At 39.1% G+C, this 18,939-nt stretch overlaps 1 protein-coding gene across 1 annotated transcript in view; it reads right to left on the minus strand.

Moving 5' to 3' along the window:
* Positions 1 to 16,329, minus strand: part of LOC122088320 (mitochondrial import inner membrane translocase subunit TIM22-4-like) — a 38,590-nt gene extending 22,261 nt beyond the window's left edge. The window contains exons 1-3 of the mRNA XM_042657544.1: positions 16,029 to 16,329; positions 11,348 to 11,538; positions 11,149 to 11,221 (exon numbers count right to left, since the gene is read on the minus strand). Of these exons, the coding sequence (XP_042513478.1) occupies positions 11,149 to 11,221; positions 11,348 to 11,538; positions 16,029 to 16,194 (430 nt within the window). The 5' untranslated portion in view covers positions 16,195 to 16,329. The remainder of the gene's footprint in view (positions 1 to 11,148; positions 11,222 to 11,347; positions 11,539 to 16,028) is intronic.
* Positions 16,330 to 18,939: the final 2,610 nt, after the last annotated feature.

Consider the following 18,939-nt stretch of genomic DNA (forward strand, 5'->3'; position numbering starts at 1 on the left):
GTTGGATCGTCCACACTTGGGGCAGAATTTTCCCATGTGACCAGTTCTCCCACAACTGAAGCACGTCACAGCTCCAAGCTCCATTCTCCCTTCCCCCCATTGGAGCCTTACCCTTATCCTGTGTATCTTATGGAGCTCGGGTAAGGAATCCAATGGATTTGGTTGGTGTATATGGCCTTTTGTTATCAGTTGGCTGGTTATACCTTCTGGAGGTTGATTTGATCAAATCCTGTGCTTTTAGTGCCTTATCAAAACAAGTATTTAAGGAGGGTATCTCTATCACACCAAGCTTCTCACGAATATCGTGCCTCAATCCCAATTTGAAACGGGATATAAGCAGTTCTTCATCTTCTTTGTGGCACCTATTCATGAAAGTAACTCACTAAAACGATCAATAAAATCTTCTACAGTCATAGTACCTTGCCTGAGGGTATTCAGCATGTCGTAGAATTGATGTCGGTAGGTTGGTGGTAGGAACCTATCGTTGAGGAGAAATTCCAAATCTTCCCAATTGTGAGGCATTTGACGACTGCGGATTAGCCTATCTTCTTCATTTTTCCACTAGTCCTTAGCTCCACCAGTTAGCTTAGTGATAACTAATTGACTTTCTTTTCTTTAGGCATACGGTACCACCAGCAATAGTCGACAAAGGAATTTACCCAATTATGGTAATAGAGGGGATCGTGCCTCCCATTATACTCTTTCAGTTCCAATTTCACCTTGTGTGTATCATCATGGTGATGCTGATAATCATCATGATCATCATACTCTTCAACACGGGCTGGTATATTCATTCAAGGATGCATAGTGACCCTTCTAGGTACATTGTAAGTATTTTGGACAATAGGCTGAACATTAATTTGGGCAGCAATTAGTCGAGTGTTAGAGTGAGCAGCAATACTCTCTCTTAGTTCAGCTATCTGTCGGTCACACCCATCCATCCTTGCAATCAAAGCTTGGATTGCTTTCCACACATCTTCAAGAGTGATTTGGGGTCTTTGTTTCTCAGCCATAGCTCTGATACCATTTAATGTAGGAGTAGATTAAAGAAACTAACCCCCACAGATTATGACCCCAACAGTACAAGTAAAATACCCCTTAGAACAAAGAAACCCAACTAAGAAATAACCCGCACAAATAGAACAGCAGCCCACAAGAGAAAAACCCAAAAACACCCAATCAGCCAGGAGAGAGAAAATATCCTACACAGGGCCTAGTAAAGGGAGGTGCGGCTCCTATAATTCAAGCTCAAATGGAGCTCAAACTTTGGCCAATAACAGTCCCTAGGGAGGGGACAAAAACCTAAAAAGATAAGATGATTATGACCAAGGGTTGTGGAGTTATTGACTTACTTGAAATCTAACCCAGGAGAGAGAATCGCAGGCTTCAGGAAAGAGAAGCAATTCTAGTTTGTGACTTGGACAGATCTGAACTTCGGAATACTCACAACAATAGACTTCAACAGCAGTAACTTAAGGCTAAAATAGAAAGCTTTAAACAAAGAAGAAACAAGAGAAAGTGGGGGAGAAGTGGCTATCTCGGCCAGGCTTCTCACCCACAGCTATCCCGGCTGTTCTAAGCAATTGGCTGCAACTATTCTTTATTCAAATCTGAAAAATAAGAAGGTTACATAAGCTCCTCTATTTATAGAGGGCAAATCTAGCTACAAGCAGCCTTACTAGGACTAAGAGATGAACTCCTATTACAACTAGGAATTAGAAATATACTAGAACTAGGAATTAGAAATAGACTAGAACTTTTAAACTCCAACATGGAGTGAGTCACTTAACTAATAGCCCCTAATGGGCCTTACAATCGATGGACCCACATGGTCCTTTATTGAAAATAAAATAAAACTAATAAAAGAATTGGGCCCACTCTTTAAGTGGATCGATCCACACCTTGGGATGGGCCTTTCTTCCTACAATAGGTCCTCCCAATGTGCGGATCTACATCAGCCTTAGTTGCCCATTCAAATGTTGAGGCAGAGTTCCGTGCTATGGCACATGGCATTTGTGAGCTCCTATGGCTTCATGGTTTTCTCATAGATTTGGCAGTCCCTGCCACCCTCCCTATGAAGCTCCTTTGTAACAACAAATCTGCCATTAGCATTGCTCACAACCCTATCCACAGCATGATTGATCCAAGCATGTGGAGATCGATCAACACTTCATCAAAGGAAAGCTAGATATAATTCTTACACTGTGCCTCTTGTTCCCAGTAGTGAAAAACTGGCTGATGTATTTACTAAAGATTAATGTAGAACTAGAATCACAAGTGATCCTAATCCCAGGCAAGATCTAAAATTCTAACTGAATAGAGAAGATTTCCGCTAATAGGCTTAGTTTTAGCTCTCAAACACTCTTTCACAGCAAACAAATAAAAGGAAAATAAGAAAAGAAAGAGAATTCGATGGAGGGTTGAAAGGGGGAAGAACTAGTGATATAGATACGCACCCATGGAGTGATCCATACCCATCTGGGTATCCAAAGAGAGATGAACCAGACCCATATTGAGTCTTTGGCTAGTAAAATATTTTAGGATTTTTATTTTCATGCAATCTTTTAATTTTTGGTGACTTAGGTAGGAGATAACTACTAGGATTTAGTTTCCAATTAATTTGAGTTTCCAAATTAGATTAAGTTTCCTTTTAATGTTGGTTTTCTTTTACTATTTATGCCATGTAACCGACTGAGTAATTAAATAATAGAATGATGAATTGAGTTTTTGAGTGTTCAGAGCCCGAGGGCTGTGTGATTCTTCTTCCCCCCACCCCCTTCTTTATGCGATTTCTCCCCCTCCCTACAACTCTGAGACCCATCTTAGGGTTCCCTACCATTACCGGCCCTCCATCAAGTGGTATCAGAGCCGAAGGATCCTTCCTTCATTCTCTCCCTGTTTCCCTCCCTGTTCCATCTTCCTTCCCATTCTTCTATTCAGTTCTTTAGTTCTCTGCCACAACTGACCACCCAAAAAAAAAAAAAATCGACCTGTTGAGACCCAACCCTCTTTTTTTTCTTCAAGAAAACCCCCACCGAGCCCCCTCTTACCCTCAAAAAACAAAAAAAAAAAGGTGTTGTTGAAGCATCAACCGAAACCCCACTCCCGAACATGTCGTGCGACCTCTCTCTTCCCTCCTTTCATCACTCGCTGCCAAACAACAGCAAAAAAAAAAAAAAAAAAAGAGAGAGTCGAGAGATAAGATCGCACCAGAGAAGAAAAAAAGGCAAGTCGACAAAGAGAAGCAGCAACGACAGCAAAAAAAAAAGAGAAATAGAGAAGAAAAAAGAGAAATAGAGAAGAAGGCGCAGCAGAAGAAGAAGAAGAAGAAGAAGAAGAAGAAGAAGAAGAAGAAGAAGAAGAAGAAGAGAAGACGAGAAGAGAGAGAAAGAGACGGAGACATACCTGTTCCAAAGTTCCCCCATCTATTGACTTCTTCCATCGCCGGGGATACCATCGAACATCCTGAAACTCCGCTGGTTCTCCACCCCTCTTCTATCAGAAGGTCGAAACCGCAGCCTCTAGTTTTCTGTCTGTAACCACATAGTATAGAATCCAAGTAGAAGACGGTAGACCTACCCCACGATCCTCCTTTGTTAACTTTCTTTAATTCTCTTCTTATTTCCCAAAATATCCCTCCCTTCCTTCTTTATCCTTTTTTGTCCTAATTTTTTCTTTAACTTCCAAGTTTGCCCCCCACTCATACGTGACCTTCCTTTGTGTTTAGAATAGCATTCCCCATATTTACAATTGTGCCATCCTCCTTTACAAATTCCATATATTTACTAATTTGCCATTACCTTTGCTTCAAGTGTTATCTTGCCATAGTGGGTCCATAATTATTCTAATAAACAAATTTGGTCGATGGATCTCGATCTTTTATTGGATATCCGTCAACAAATGCAACTGATCCGAGAGAAGCTCGATGAGGTTCAACGACATTGCACGGACATCAACTCCCAAACACACTATATCTTCAACTATGTGATCTTAGCCATTGAGCAACAAGTAGACGAGCCAGAAGATGAGTCACCAATGGTGGAATATGAGATGGCATCGTTGGAAGTTGAAGATCAACTTGTGGAAAAATTTGAATCGGTTGATCTCTTCAGTAAACCAATCGATTTTATTTTCCCGAGTCACTAATTCACGAATGAACTTCGCATCGTGGATTTCATAGCATTCGATCATGGTTTTGATGGTGAATTCATACAGGCAAGGATGGATGCTGACCGATTGGTGTTGATTCTCCCATTCTACAAAACTCGTGAACAAGTTTTTCTCAACACCGGGGGAATTGATGTAGATACGCACCCATGGAGCGATCCATACCCATCTGGGTATCCAACGAGAGATGAACCAGACCTATATTGAGTCTTTGTCTAGTAAGATATTTTAGGATTTTTATTTTTATGCAATATTTTAATTTTTGGTAACTTAGGTAGGAGATAACTACTAGGATTTAGTTTCCAAATTAAATTAGGTTTCCTTTTAATGTTGGTTTTCTTTTACTATTTAAGCTATGTAACCGATTGAGTAATTAGAGAATAGAATGATGAATTGAGTTTTGAGTGTTGAGAGCCCAAGGGCTTTGTGTGATTCTTCTTCCCCTCCCCCCTTCTTTATGCAATTTCTCCCTCCCCTGCAACTCTGAGACCCATCTCAGGGTTCCCTACCCCTACTGTTCCCCTCCCCCCTTCTTTATGCAATTTCTCCCTCCCCTGCAACTCTGAGACCCATCTCAAGGTTCCCTACCCCTACTGGCCCTCCATCAACTAGTGAATGGGCATTGCCCCCTCAGATTTAGGCATCTCACCTAGGGCATCTCACCCAACTGCATCCCACAACACAATAGCATAAGCCATCTTTTTTTTTTTTTTCATTAATAAATTCGTGTTCAATGTTGTAACCCCTTACAAACTTATATAGAAGACTCAAAATTGACTCAAACATTAAAGAGAAAAGGCCTAACCCAATCCTTAACTAATTGGGAGACCTAAATTGACTAGGAAACTGAAATAACAAAGAAAATAGACTCAAAACAGGACTCTAACTAAACTAATGAATTAAATCTTGTTTTCCTACTTTCTACCCATATTTTAGGTCCATTAAAGTGGCCCATTACAAAGAAAACCCATGGGATCAAAGGCCCAACACATACATAACCCAACCCAAGGCTTATTTGCAATAAAATAAGCCCATTAAGTGACTTATCTAAATCAAAGGTTTTAGTAATAAAATGTTTCATTCTATTATTTGAAAGTTAGGCATATGTGATATCTATGCACTAGCTTGAGGGGGAGTGTTGTAATAATGAGTATCAAAGAAAGTGTCAAATTCCAAATGGGTCCTTAGGTCCTTAAGGGGTTTAATGGTCCTTGTAATATTATAGAACTTTCTCTCTGTTATTATAAATAAAGAGGGTTGGTGTCATATTTGAATCGAATGCAGCCTTAGATCTCCCCAAGTAATACTCCATGGACAGGTATATCAGGTCCAGTATGACCCTAAAACAGACCAGAACTCCACCAGGGATGGCCTTCAGTTGGTCACTATAGGTGCTAGAACACAGAAGCTATTTTGATCTCAGAATTAGGGTTTTCTAGGTAGGGAAGCGAAACCCTGCGGCTGACAATTGGCTGCTCAGCAGAGACTGAGAAGCTAGTTTAAGGCCACCCTTACCTTTAGGGAGCTTAGTAAATCCACTCTTAGCTAGGCCCTAAAGATGGACTTGTGTATGTGCCTCAAGCCTTCAAGAGTCTTTAAATAACACTCAAATCACTCTCTCACAGCAAGTAATCAAAATTACGAAGAAAAGAAGAGAAGGATGGAGCCGGATAGTTGTAAAAAAAAAAGGGTGTACCTATTGCACAAGGCTCCTGTATATGCGAGGTCCGAGGGGGCAAAAGCTATACAGCCTTACCCCGAGAATATCAGGAGGCTGTTTCGACAGCTTGACCACTAGGTCGCAACATTCATACCTAACCGTTGGACCAAGTGTGCGGGATAGTTGTGGGTGTGATAATAGCTACCTCAGCCTAGGCCTCTCACCCACAGCTAGCTTAGTTGTTGTTCATCCTTTCTCAGGAGATTGGAGCAAGCATTGGCTAAAAAATTCTTTCATTCATTATTTTTGTAAGTTGGTACAGAAGCCTCTCTTAAATAGAGAGTGGAAACTTACAAAATAGAAGCTACTTCCCAAGCAGGAAACTAGAATAAAAGAGAAACTAACATAGTTTAGCAACTAGTCTCTAACATAAAGCCTAAAAAATCATAAAAGACAAACATAAGGGACATTCTAGAAGGTAGCTTGACTTGCACAAACTAAGTTTGACCAGTCAAACACAAAGGACAAGAATACAGCTATAAGACAAAATCGCATGAATATGGGGCTTTATGGATAGCTAAGCTGGGCTGGATCGATGGCCTTTATGTGGAGTCCTCTAAAAGCCCAAACTGGAAAGTAAATATGCAATATCAAGGGGGCATCCTATGCTGGTCGATGGCTGCTAATGTGGCCAGCATAGGGTCCAAAACTTAGAGGACCAGCTAGGCTCGATCAGCTCAAGGCAGGCTGGTCTGGCTGGTCTTCTTTCTCCTTCAATAATGAAGGCCAGTATGTGGATCTACATCAACCCTTCTCTTTTTAATTTCTCATAAGGTCATTTTAGGTCTTCCCCTAACTCTTTTAGTTCCTTCAATCTGAATTGAATTACTCCTCCGTACTGTAGCATCCAAAGGCCTCTATTGAACATGGTCATACCACTTAAAGACTTTCTCGTAGCTTATCATGTATCTGAGCTACTCCCAAATAAGCTCGAATATGATCATTCCTCACTTTATCCTTCCTAGATTTACTAATCATCCATCTTAACATCATCTCCGCTACATTGAGTTTATCTATTGCTTCTTAACTACCCAACATTCCTCACCATACATCATATCCGGTCATATGACTATCATATAAAAATTTTCCTTCAAGTTTTAAAGAAATATATCGATCACACAACACTCTGGATGCGCCTCTCCACTTCATCCATCCTATTTTAATTCTCTATGAAACATCATATGTTATATCACCTTCTTCATCTATGATTGAACCCGAATATCTAAAATAATCACTTTGCATAATCTCCATTTTATCAATTTTCACCCACTCATTATCCATCCTAGTGCAACTAAAGTTACACACCATATACTCCGTCTTTATTCTACTTATCTTAAAACCTTTTGATTCCAAGGTTGATCCCAATAACTCTAACTTGGCGTTAATCCATATTTTTGTCTCATACTCCAAAACAATATCATCAGCAAAAAGAACACACCAAGGAATCTCGTCTTGAATGTCTGGTTAATTCATCCATGATAAGAGCACACAAATAAGGTCATAAAGTTGATCATTGATATAACCCAATTGTAAGCCCAACAGTTTTTATACTAGTCACCACACACACACACACACACACATACATATATATATATATATATATATAATTATGTCCACATATTTACTTAGAACACTTCTCTTCTCTAGGACTTGCTAAATTAACACTCTAAGGACTCTATCATAAGATTTTCCTAAATCAATAAAGAACATATAGAGATCCATCTTACATTCTTTAAATCTTTTTCATAAGTCTCCTAAGTAAATAGCTTATGTTGTGGATCTTCCTGGCATAAAACTAGATTGGTTCTCTGTAAAAGTACTTTCTTCTCTCATGTGTGTTTCAATAACCCTCTCCCATAATTCATAGTATGACTCATTAGTTTTATACCTCCATAGTTCTTGTAGCTCTGAATATCACATTTATTTTTATAAATCGAAACTACAAGCCCCTCCTCCCTTCATCATTTTATTAAACAGTTTGGTTTGCCAAAATAAACACAGATTCCTAAGCTCTTCCACACCACTATTGGGACGTCATATGGGTCATTTACAACTCAACCGTATCCCAACTAAATGGTCGGCTTTATGGATCCTTACCCTCAAATCAGCTATGTTCAAGGTCATACTTGATAAAAGGCTTAAGTTATGCATTTCTTTCCTTATCACTTCTCCCATAGTCATTTTAGGTCTGCCACTGGCTCTTTTAGCTCCTTCAATCTGACTTGAATCACTCCTCTGTATTGGAGCATCAAAAGGGAACATTGAACATGGTCATGCCACCTCAAATGACTTTTTCAGAGCTTATAATGCATCGGAACTATTCCCAAATCTATTGTAATATGATAATTTCTTACTTTATCCTTCATAGTTTTGCCACATCGTCATCTCAGCTACACTAAGTATAATAGTCCTGTAATATTTTCCTTTTAAAGGAATGCGTCAATTATACAACACTCTGAACACACCTTTCCACAATTTTTCAAGGCCGAAAAAAATAACTATGAATAAAAGAAATGCATTCAAACAACCAAGGTGGTAACCTAAACAATGACTCCAGAAATAAAACAAGGGGAATAATTGTGAACGATTGAAGAAGGCATACAAATGATAAGATAACAAGTTGTCTGTCAAAACATTTAAAAAAATATCAAAATTTGTCTTTATTTCAGTATAAAATTGTTTAAAAGTAGATAAGAATTCAAACTGATCCTTTAATAGATATATCCACGTCATCCGAGAAAGTCCGCCAGTGTTTTACTGCTGGTCCCAAGCCCTGATAAAGAGGGTTGGTGCATCAAGACTGTAGCCGGCACAAAAAAATAAAATATAAAATTGGCCAAACCCTGTTTACATGGATTCTAGAACCTTAAATATTTTACCATATGCAAGGACGTGCCCCGTAAGCAACACACTACACTTTGACCGGCTATAGTGAAAAGTGAGCAAGGGTAAGCTAGGGTGTCCCCTAGAAACGACACATTGTCAGTGCCACAGATGCGGTGACAAGTAGCCAAGGGTTCTCACACCGTGGACAAGTGCACGTAAAAGGTAAAGAGCTAGTCCAAACGCGTAGGATTAGATTAGCATCTGTGAACATAAGATCCTCAACAGGTAAGAGTCGAAACTTGGTAGATTTTTTGAGGAGAAGAAGGATTAACAGGTAAGAGTCTAGAATTGGTGGATGCAAACAGGGCAGCATTGGTTGTTGTGAACCACAGGGAGGAAACCCTAGAAGAGTCTCCAAAATAGAGAAGAAGGATAACACTACTGATTACTTATTGTTCTATTACCATGTAACAATATCAAGAATAAGGAATCAGTACTTGTGCATGTGTCAAGGAGGAGAAAAAGAAGAGAAGGAGAACAAAGGAACACAAGGTTGGCATCAGAATACCCAAACCGTGACCCCCAGTTCTTATTTGTAAGATATTATGTGTGCTATTGCAATTAAGGACGCATAAGCCTACCAATAAGAAATAGTGACTAAAACACCACTTAGCCTGTGGTACAGCATATTAATATTTTCCAAATGAATTCTTTGTTTACAGAAAGGACAGAGACAGCACTAGAGATATGTATTTTTTTTTTACTAACTCCTGGGTTAATTTTACCTAATTATTAAAGTTGTCAAAAGCTTCTTACACAAACCAGCAAAGTGACAGAACTTATTTCCAGTAGCAGTGCTGAATGATTGCCTGTTTTTCAAAAACTTGGAATGTGTCCCATTTAGGTTCACATTCTCAGCCTTAATGTAATTGTAAGATTTGGAATGCATTTAAAATGTACAAGTCTCTAATATACTACTACTAGAAGGGTACAAAATTTCCCTCTATACTGCAAAGCATGAAGAAACAGTCTATTGAACTACTAATACGCATAAAGAGAATAGCAGATGTTAGTAGTTACCTTCAAAGTAAGGATTAGCAGTTTATTTGCTAAAGATTTTCCAGAAACAGTCTATTGAACTACTAATACGCATAAAGAGAATAGCAGATGTTAGTAGTTACCTTCAAAGTAAGGATTAGCAGTTCATTTGCTAAAGATTTTCCAGACATTACTTTTTGTTGTTGAAGATGTGATGCCAGCATTGAAGACATATGCAAGAAGGAAGAATAGGCTTCAGCAGCCTATCGAGTAGGGCTGGACAGCAGCCATACGATTTTGTTATTTGGGGGTTTTTTTTTTCTGGTTCAGTTCATTGCAACGAACCAGTTGGGGAAATTTAAGTTATGTTAGGCTTCTTAGGAGTCAAGTTATTAGTAGTTAGATTCTATTCTTATCATTCTATTTCCAGTTCTTAGAAACTTTTGTTTTAGAGAGAATCAGTTGGGAGGTTTCCTATTTTGAAACCTTCAAATTGCTAGGATGTTATCCTCCCCCCCCCCCGGGTGGCCATTATCACTATAAATACAAGGGTCAGGCTCCATGGAAGCCCATGATTTTTACAAACTAAATTGCTGCTGCTACTGCTACTTCTCTTACTGAGAAATTGCTTTGTGTTTGATCAAAGTTTATAGACTGGTTTTAATCCGGTGACTCTTTGCAGTGAGAAGCCCAAAAGGTCGTATCGTCTATCGTTATCTTCTTCTTCTATAGTCATTCAAGTTGTTATTCTGCTTCAACCATTACAGGTATTTAAATATTGTTCTTCTCTCAGTTCTGTCAAGAAATTCCTGAATTACTTGTGCAACAATTCATATCTTCCTACAGCAAACCAGCCATCAGCTAGGACTGAGTTTTTGGTCGAACCATCACCCCCATCTAGGGTCCCCTTCGATCCAAATTTCAGGTCATTCTGACCTGTGGATGGTGAGACATAAGAAATCACCATATTTTTGTCCTGTAGTGGTTTTCCAGGCTTGGAATTGAAATCAATAGTGTGGACCTGATTCCTCTCGTCTCCTATAATGTTTGTTCATGTTTTATGAGTTGCTCTAACCCTGTTTCAGTACCTGAAATGCCCCTTCATATCTGTTTACTATTCTGATCTATTTCTGAAATTGATAGGCTTGATTCCCAGATCAATTTCTTCTTTCATTCTGATCTGTTTATATTGCTGTTGCCCTTGATTATTGGTTTCTCTTTGATAGTACACTGCAGCAGTGGGATTAGGTTGACTTGTCAATCCTAGTTCTACATTAAGATGTGGGTGTTAACATGAAAAAAACTCACCACTGATCAATATTAGCTATCATCCTGATGCATCATTAATTTATTCTATCAAATTCTTCTATATAGTATGATAGAGGGAGAAGTGTTACCCCTTGCAGATATCGCTCCTCCAGTTACACACCCAGCAACAACAGTATTCGTCATGTCATGCTTAGCCCGTGCCTGGACACAAGTAGTCCTTGATAAAAAAAAAAAAAAAAAAAAAAAAAAAAAAAAAAAAAAATCCAAGCCCTATCTAATAGCAAAAACGTTTTTGGCTTCTTTTCTAACAAGTTAGCTTAATCTCACCTTCTCAACAACACATTCTGCAGCCGAGAAGATCAATCCCATCATTGCAAATGTCTTGGCTGAACTTAAACTCCTCCTTCCCATCTGCTTTGCTGTATACACGAATTGTTGCCTTGCAGTCATTTCGTCTTGCATTAGAGGATTATCCAATGCCCCAAGAAACATACCCATGAAAAAACCTAGCCCACCACCTACAAAAAATTTCCATTGAAGAGCAAAACTCATTTAAAAAGAATTTCAACCCTGACCTAATAGACCCAATTGTCAAATTTCCAATTGAAAAGACTAGAAATAATCTGTCATAAGCAAATAAACAAGTATCATGGTCCAACATAAATAATTAATGAACAGCTCCGCATGGACTGTGAAGCCTTTGCAGAGGTGCTTGTGGGTGAAAATTCTGAAGTATAGAATACAAGTTGAAGTGTTGAACCAATGGTGCATCATCTGGTGGTTAATGGGAAACAAAATCAGCCTTGGCTTGATCGATTGCATATCTTGCTCAACAGATTTGGTAATAAAATCTGTTATGATGCAAGCTCCACCAGGACAGCAATTGTGCAATCTACTCTTCGAGAACGTGAATAGTCTCAAGGCCCTCCTGTCTCCCTCGAGCTTATTGAAGTATGGAAACAGTTAACGGATATCAAGAAATTGCAGGCATCAGATTTCGTGATATGGAAGGCTACACCTTCAGAACTCTTCACAACCAAGTCAATTTGGGAGAAGATTAGATCAACAAAGGTTAAAGTCTCTGGGGCAGATGCAGTTTGGTTTGTAAATAATATCCCTAGACAGTCAACTTGGTTGTGCTTATTGATACACTAGCCACTACCGTGATACCCTGGTCTTACACAGTTCTGATTTCTACTGTTCAGAAAATGAGATGGAAGTGAGAAGCACTTCTGAAGGTTGGTTGGCAGTGGTGGAGTGCTTGGAGGCCAAGGATGAACCCACTTGCTAGTCACCTCCTGCCACATGTACTGGAAAGCTTTCCATGAGCAGTGGAATCAAAGGTGAGAGGTCATTGAATAATGCCTATGGGAGTTTGACACAACGGGTGGACAGCTGGGCCAGTTCAGCAGGACACCAGCAGGTCACCACGGGCTGACCGGTGGTGCTGTACTGGAAAAATTGCATTTTTACCTCTGTGGGGCCCACTGCCCTGCAGTAATGAACCCCAGACTTACCCAATGGATAGGGGTTTCCATGCTATCCATACTGTACCTTTTATGTCTACGTGCAGTGGGGCCATGGGCTGGAAATCACCAATTGGGAAATTGGGAAATTCTTTCAATCCTCTCCCTTTACCATTCAAGTCTTCCAAATTGAACCCAATTAGAGTTGGAAGAAGGTCCAGCCATATATCCTAGGGCTGTCCAGCTTCAATTGAGCCATTCCCATTGCTAGAAGTCTCAGATCGAAATAGATCCTACATGACCGGCTGAATTTTTATGTTGCTTGCTGAATTTTAATTTTGGAAAATATATATGACTTGAAGTAATTTGCATGTCAGATTAGGAGGGGTAATTGGTCCCAATTTTCCACCTAAATTGAGGGTTATACTCCTCATAATTGGTAGGGATCATAGGCCAGCCCAAGATGGGAGCAGTCCACATGCAAATTACTAAATTTCTGGAATTGGTACAGCTTGTGTGACTTGGGAAATTTGCTTACTTATTTGGATAGGGAGACATTGTTTAAATTTGATCCTATAGGGTGGGTTAGTGAGGGGCATCACTGAGGCTATGGAAATGGAGTTTGTACACAGACTATTGCGGGTTTGTACAGTTCAGCATAGAAGTTGTATAGCTGGTATGTCTAGGGATATATATACACACAAGAAAATTCGCACGTGCAAATGCACGTGTGGGCATTTGTTAAGTGGCAAATAGAAAAAATGTATAGTACAATTTAAATGAAATTTAATTATTTAGACCATTTTTCATATTTAAATTAATTCTATTAAATTTTATTTTCAAAATATATCAATTAAGTTAGGTTGATTGTTGATAGAGATGCAACATGAGAACATAAAACACATATAACATATATGGGTCATTCTGAAATAATTCTGGTCTGCAAAAGTACTTTCGACTTATAAGTATTTTATCCTGATTCTACTCACACAGAGCAATTACTGGGAGTAGATTGGTGTTTGATAACCTGGCAGAAAAAGTGATTCCGAAAAAGGGAAAAAAAAAGAATAACGTATGGAAAAAACTTCAATGGAATCACTCCCAACACTCATCCATATGTACTAAAATACATATATTTACAAAAATGCAAATTTTTAAACAGAATTTCAATGAATTTTCCAATACAAGTTCCTAAACAGAATTTCCGTCACAGCTTGGTAGCAACAATTTAGAGGCATGTGGAAAGACTATAGCTTCGGGAACACTTAGTGGTGAATGAGCTAGTTTAGTCATGGGCAGGAAAGAAAATGACAGCAGGAAGGAGTAAATGGTTGTGTATAATGACTGCCAGTAACAGAAGGTGGAACTTTAAGGCTCTTAAAAGGGTAGTAGGAGGGTTGAAAATTAGGGGAGAAACATGAGAAACAAGTAAACCCTTTCACAGCAAGTAAACCCCATAGAGTTGGTAAATTTCTAACCCATATTGGCCACAAGAAACAAAAAAATAGAGTACAGGAAAAGACACTCACAAATCTACAAAGCCACAGAGAGAGCTGTACCTAATCATCGATAAGGGTGACCCTCTTCCGCTAATGATTCAAGATTTTGTTCTTCAAATCTATCTACAACACGTAACAATACAGAGATTAGAATTCAAAAGTGGCAAAGAGGGGGTGGAAATAATGTAATAATCTCTGAAATTTTATAGTTTTATCAGGAGTCGGAAACTGAACACAGCACTAAAGGCCAAGAGGCGTATTGAGATGGTAACTCAAGGGGGCCTGGTGGTGGGTAGTTGGCGTAGAAGGTCGCAGCAGGATGGAGAGGCACAGAGAAGGGTCACGTTCTCTTTTACTGTCTCTCAAACCTGCGAAGGAGAGGGAAAGGCAGGGAGATGGATGGACATATCCTTTGCAAATTTGGGAGGTGTCTTCCACACAATATAGAAGGAGAGAAAAGGCGGGGAGATGGATGGACACATCTTTTGGAAATTGGGAGGTTTTTTCCACACAAGGGAGAGGAGGGTTATTTATGTCAGATTGAAAAGTTTGCCAAAAAATAGAAGTGCGTACTTTTATAGGATATATATATATAGTTGACTGATATGTATGCAACTGAATTAGGAAATTAAATTACCGGCAATGACACGCAGTTTGCGGGGATTTACCGAACACAGTTGATTGGGCTACTGAGGTGAGTGGGTGTGACAACTACAGAACAATTAAGAAGGATAACTATCCATGTTTCCCCCTTTGGCAGCTTTTGTTGGGCAGGAATGGAAAGCAAAGACCACCACTTCTTTGGCTGCAGTTTAACTTCTCAAGTCTGGGGGGTATGTCTTACAAATGTGTTAAAGTTCACAGCGCCAAGGACATAATCTTATGAGGGAAGCTACAGAAGTAGTGCAAGAGTTTGGTGGAACAGACTCCATTGGATTGATTAGTAAGCTTGCACTTTGTGCTACTATTTTTCACTCATGGAAAGAAAAGAATTTTTGTCTATTCCACAATAGAATAAGAGCACGGCCATTAACTGTCCGAGACATAAAGGCGAACGTCTTGCCTCTAACTTTTCTCAGGAATGGAGAATGGAAGAAATAGGTATCTGGTGGCGAAGTGGGGAATTCAAGTCATATGGATAATGCAATTGCCATGTTCTTGATCGTGGCGAATCCGAAGTAGGATAGAGTAGCTCTACACTATGATGGTTCTGTTAATCAGGGTATAGCTTCCTAAGGCAGTCTTGTGAGAAGTAACAACAGTTTACCTATCTATGCCTACGTGCACAAAGGAGAGGACAGATATGTCTTTTGCATGGAGCTTAGCGCTATCCCTCAGGGTTTGATACTGTGTACGGAAAGGAATTTCACAAGGATTTTAGTCTGTTATGACTCTTTAAGCCTGCGGTGGATATCTTACAAGGTAGTGTCAAGTGTACATGGTCTGTGCTGCATTAGAGAAGTGCAATCTTTCAGGTGCAAGATGCTTTGGATATTGCTACGCTTGAGCATGATAATCCAGCCTGCGGATTACATTGCTTCAATTTTATCTGGAAGAAAGAAGCTAGTTATTTTACCTAACAAGTTCCCTCCTGAGTTATTTTATAATAATTATAAACAAGTATCATACAAACCCATGAAAACCCCAAGCACACACCAATAAAAAATTCCATTAAGGACCAAACCCATTTTAAAGGAATTCCAATCCAGAACTAAGACACAAATTCTCAAATTTCCAAATGAAAAGACAAGAAACAATCTTTCGTAAGCAAAAAAAACCCACGAAACAATCACATGAAAAACCCAAGCCCACCACCTACAACAATTTCCATTAAACAGAAAAAATCATATTAAATGAAGTCAAGCCCTGCTCCTAAGGGAGCTAAATTTCAAATTTACGATCGCTAAATACAAGAAAAGTCGTCAATGAGCATATAAACAAGTATAATACAGGCAAATAGAATTAAAAAGCATATAATTCGAAGCATTGTGAAAACTCAGGAGTCCAATCAAAGAAACCATTTTATTTGTTTCAATTAATTACCCATTACACCGCTAACGACACTTCGAACAGCGCAGTTGTTCCATATGTCTTGGCCACGGATCTCCTCGATCGTTGGCAGTCTTAACGGCTCCATCTGGGGCTTCTGCGTTTCTTTGGAGCTCGAAGAAGAAGCCGTGGAGGATTCTGAATCCGAAGTGCTGGCCATGGTTGAATGATTCAAATGTTAAGAAGAGGCCTGAAAGGGGGCTACAAATTTCGATGAGACGAAGCTAACCAAGAACAGCAGTCAGAGAAGGGAGGTTCCAGGGTTAGTGATGATATTCTGCAACTCCTAAACATTCTTTTTAAAACCGAACCGGGCACCGAATCGAAAGCGGTCCCGGTTATGGTTAGTCCGATTTAACCGGTGAACTTGGTTGCCAATAAAATAGATTGAAATTCGGAAATTTACACTTACCTCCCTTGCCATTTGCTCTAATTACACCTACCCCGCAAACGTTTTAAAAATCACATTTTCTCCTTGAAACATAACACCTAAGTGAGGCGTTAGTTTGAAATATAAAAGACTATTTTACCCTTATGATATCATAAGTCATAACCTAAAGCATCCTAAATCTAAAGACCAATTTACCCTTATTACATCTTTAACCCTTAAATCCAAAAATTGGTCTTGAAACCTAGCGGTTGACCCCTTCAACTTCGTCGTCTTCATTCACGTTTGATAGTGGTGGCCAGTGAGTCTTCATTGACTCTTCAAATCCAATCGGTGGACACCAACCACCCTATTACAACAAGAAATAGTCTTAAGCTACATATGGAACTTGCATAGAGGAGAAAACATGAGAATGTGAACATCGAGCTTATCCGACGGGGGACTCTTCGATGCTTAAGTTAGATCTCTCTGCAAATAGAAATTCCAGTAAGAATAGAAAAGTGTTGATCCCCCATGAAGGGAGGCTTACCTGTCTATTAATAATCAAGGAATGGATGCAATGGAGAGAGTCTCAATTTGGCATGCTTCTTAGTGCTGGTAGGAGTCCGTATACAACAAGAGTCATATTAAGAGATTGAATCGGGAGGATGTTCCATCTATGGAAACTTCAGGTATCCCACGTATCTTGGGCGATCTCCTTCCTCCTAGTGAGGATCTGGAATCTCATTAGGAATCCTTTCCTTATTAGGACAACTCTAATCCTTACTTAGAAGGTGCATACTAAATTAGGAATGTCTTGTGAGGGGGGTATTCCGCCAAGGAATCCGTAATCATCGAGTGCCAAGGGACCTAAGTTCGTTCACTCGATTGTCGACCCACATACTCAAAAGGTCAAGATTGGATGACCTGGTGGCCAATCTACTTATCCCAAGCACCAGATGATCGCGGTGTTTCTAGGCTCATGTGGCTTTAGATTAACCATTTGATCGTAATTCTAGTGCTATCTAGAGCCACTAGCTATAGCTTTAGGTAGGTAGCCAACTGTTTGAATTTTAAAAGTAACCGCAAGGGTACGGATTAGTGTAGCAAACAGGTTGAAACACAAGGAGAGCAGCCACTTTATTTTTAGCTTCTTTTAGTAACATGTAAGTGTACGGATTGATTGATTATGATCTAATTTTAACTACCGCCCTAATACAAATGCATCTAAAAACATCCTAACCAATGCATCTCGAGGAATTGAAATAAAAATTGAACGACCTAACCATTCGCATCTAGGAATTTAAATACCCAAACCACGCAATTAAAAAACCAATAACTGAAAGTAAAAGTGCTGAAAAGTAAATAAAAAAAAAAAAAAAGCTAGGGAGAGGCACATAAGTAGGTATCTCTACTTACCTGAGGGATGCACCATAAATAATATGAGCTTCCCTACTTGACCAGAGAGTACTCTTGCAAGGATTTTTCTACCTGGCTTTAGGAGAAGTGATGCAATATAAATAATCAAAATAAAATGATGGTTCCACGGCTAGAGAGGGGCAAAGCGAACACATAATCTAGCCATAAACCTTGGGGGAAAGGGAGAGCAATAATATAAAACTGAAAATTTAAAACCTAATTTAAGAATGATGGGTAGAAAGAAGAAGGAATGAGAGGGGGGTGAGAAGACTACTGTAGAAGCCTACTTACCTGAACTTCCATACTTCAATCCTTAAATTAAAATAACTTGATTGATTTGAAATACTACCAGCCTTAAAAAACAGATCTAAACTAAATCAAATCTGAAATTGCTAAGACTAGAGAAAATAAATCTAGAAGAGAAAAACTGAACTTGAAAGAGATGCTCCATAGCTTGTTCTTGTCACCTAGAACTAAGCCTAGAACTAGAAATTAAAACTATTACACTTATGAATAACCTGGACAATAAAATAAAAGGCTTGCATTAATCAAAATAAAAGACTTGCATTAATAAAAAAAAAAAGATTACAAAAGTTATTGCATGAAAAACTAAGGCAAAGAACTAAAGAGAAAAAGAGAGCACAACTAAAAACCTAGAAGAAGAGAGGAAGAGAGGGACACCCTCCTAGGGCTTGGTTGATCCTCTTATATAGGGGATAGGAGAGAGAGTGCAACGGTTTGGGGGACTGGGGAAGAGAGATAAAATAGGAAGTAGGGGGCGAATTTTGTTTCTTGCCTTTTTTTCCTTTTTTCTCTCTTCTTTTTTTTTCTTTTCTTTAAACATGGGCAACCTCTTGAGGTCGATTGTGTGGTGAGGTGGAGGAGAGAGAGAGAGAGAGGAGAGAAAAGGTAGGAGGCATTTCCGATGATTTTTTCCTATTTTCTTTCCTTTTTTTATTTTTTCTCCTTTATTTCATTCTTTTTCTCTCTTTAAACTTGCGCACAAACCCCCTTACATGATTTCTACTTTCCTTGCTTTAAGTGATGAGTAGGAGAGAGAAAATCTTCCAAAAACAAATCTCCAAAAAATAGCAACCATAAGGTTCGAACTTGAGACCT

This window comes from Macadamia integrifolia, chromosome 9, assembly GCF_013358625.1.
Source record: "Macadamia integrifolia cultivar HAES 741 chromosome 9, SCU_Mint_v3, whole genome shotgun sequence".
Taxonomy (NCBI): Eukaryota; Viridiplantae; Streptophyta; class Magnoliopsida; order Proteales; family Proteaceae; genus Macadamia; species Macadamia integrifolia.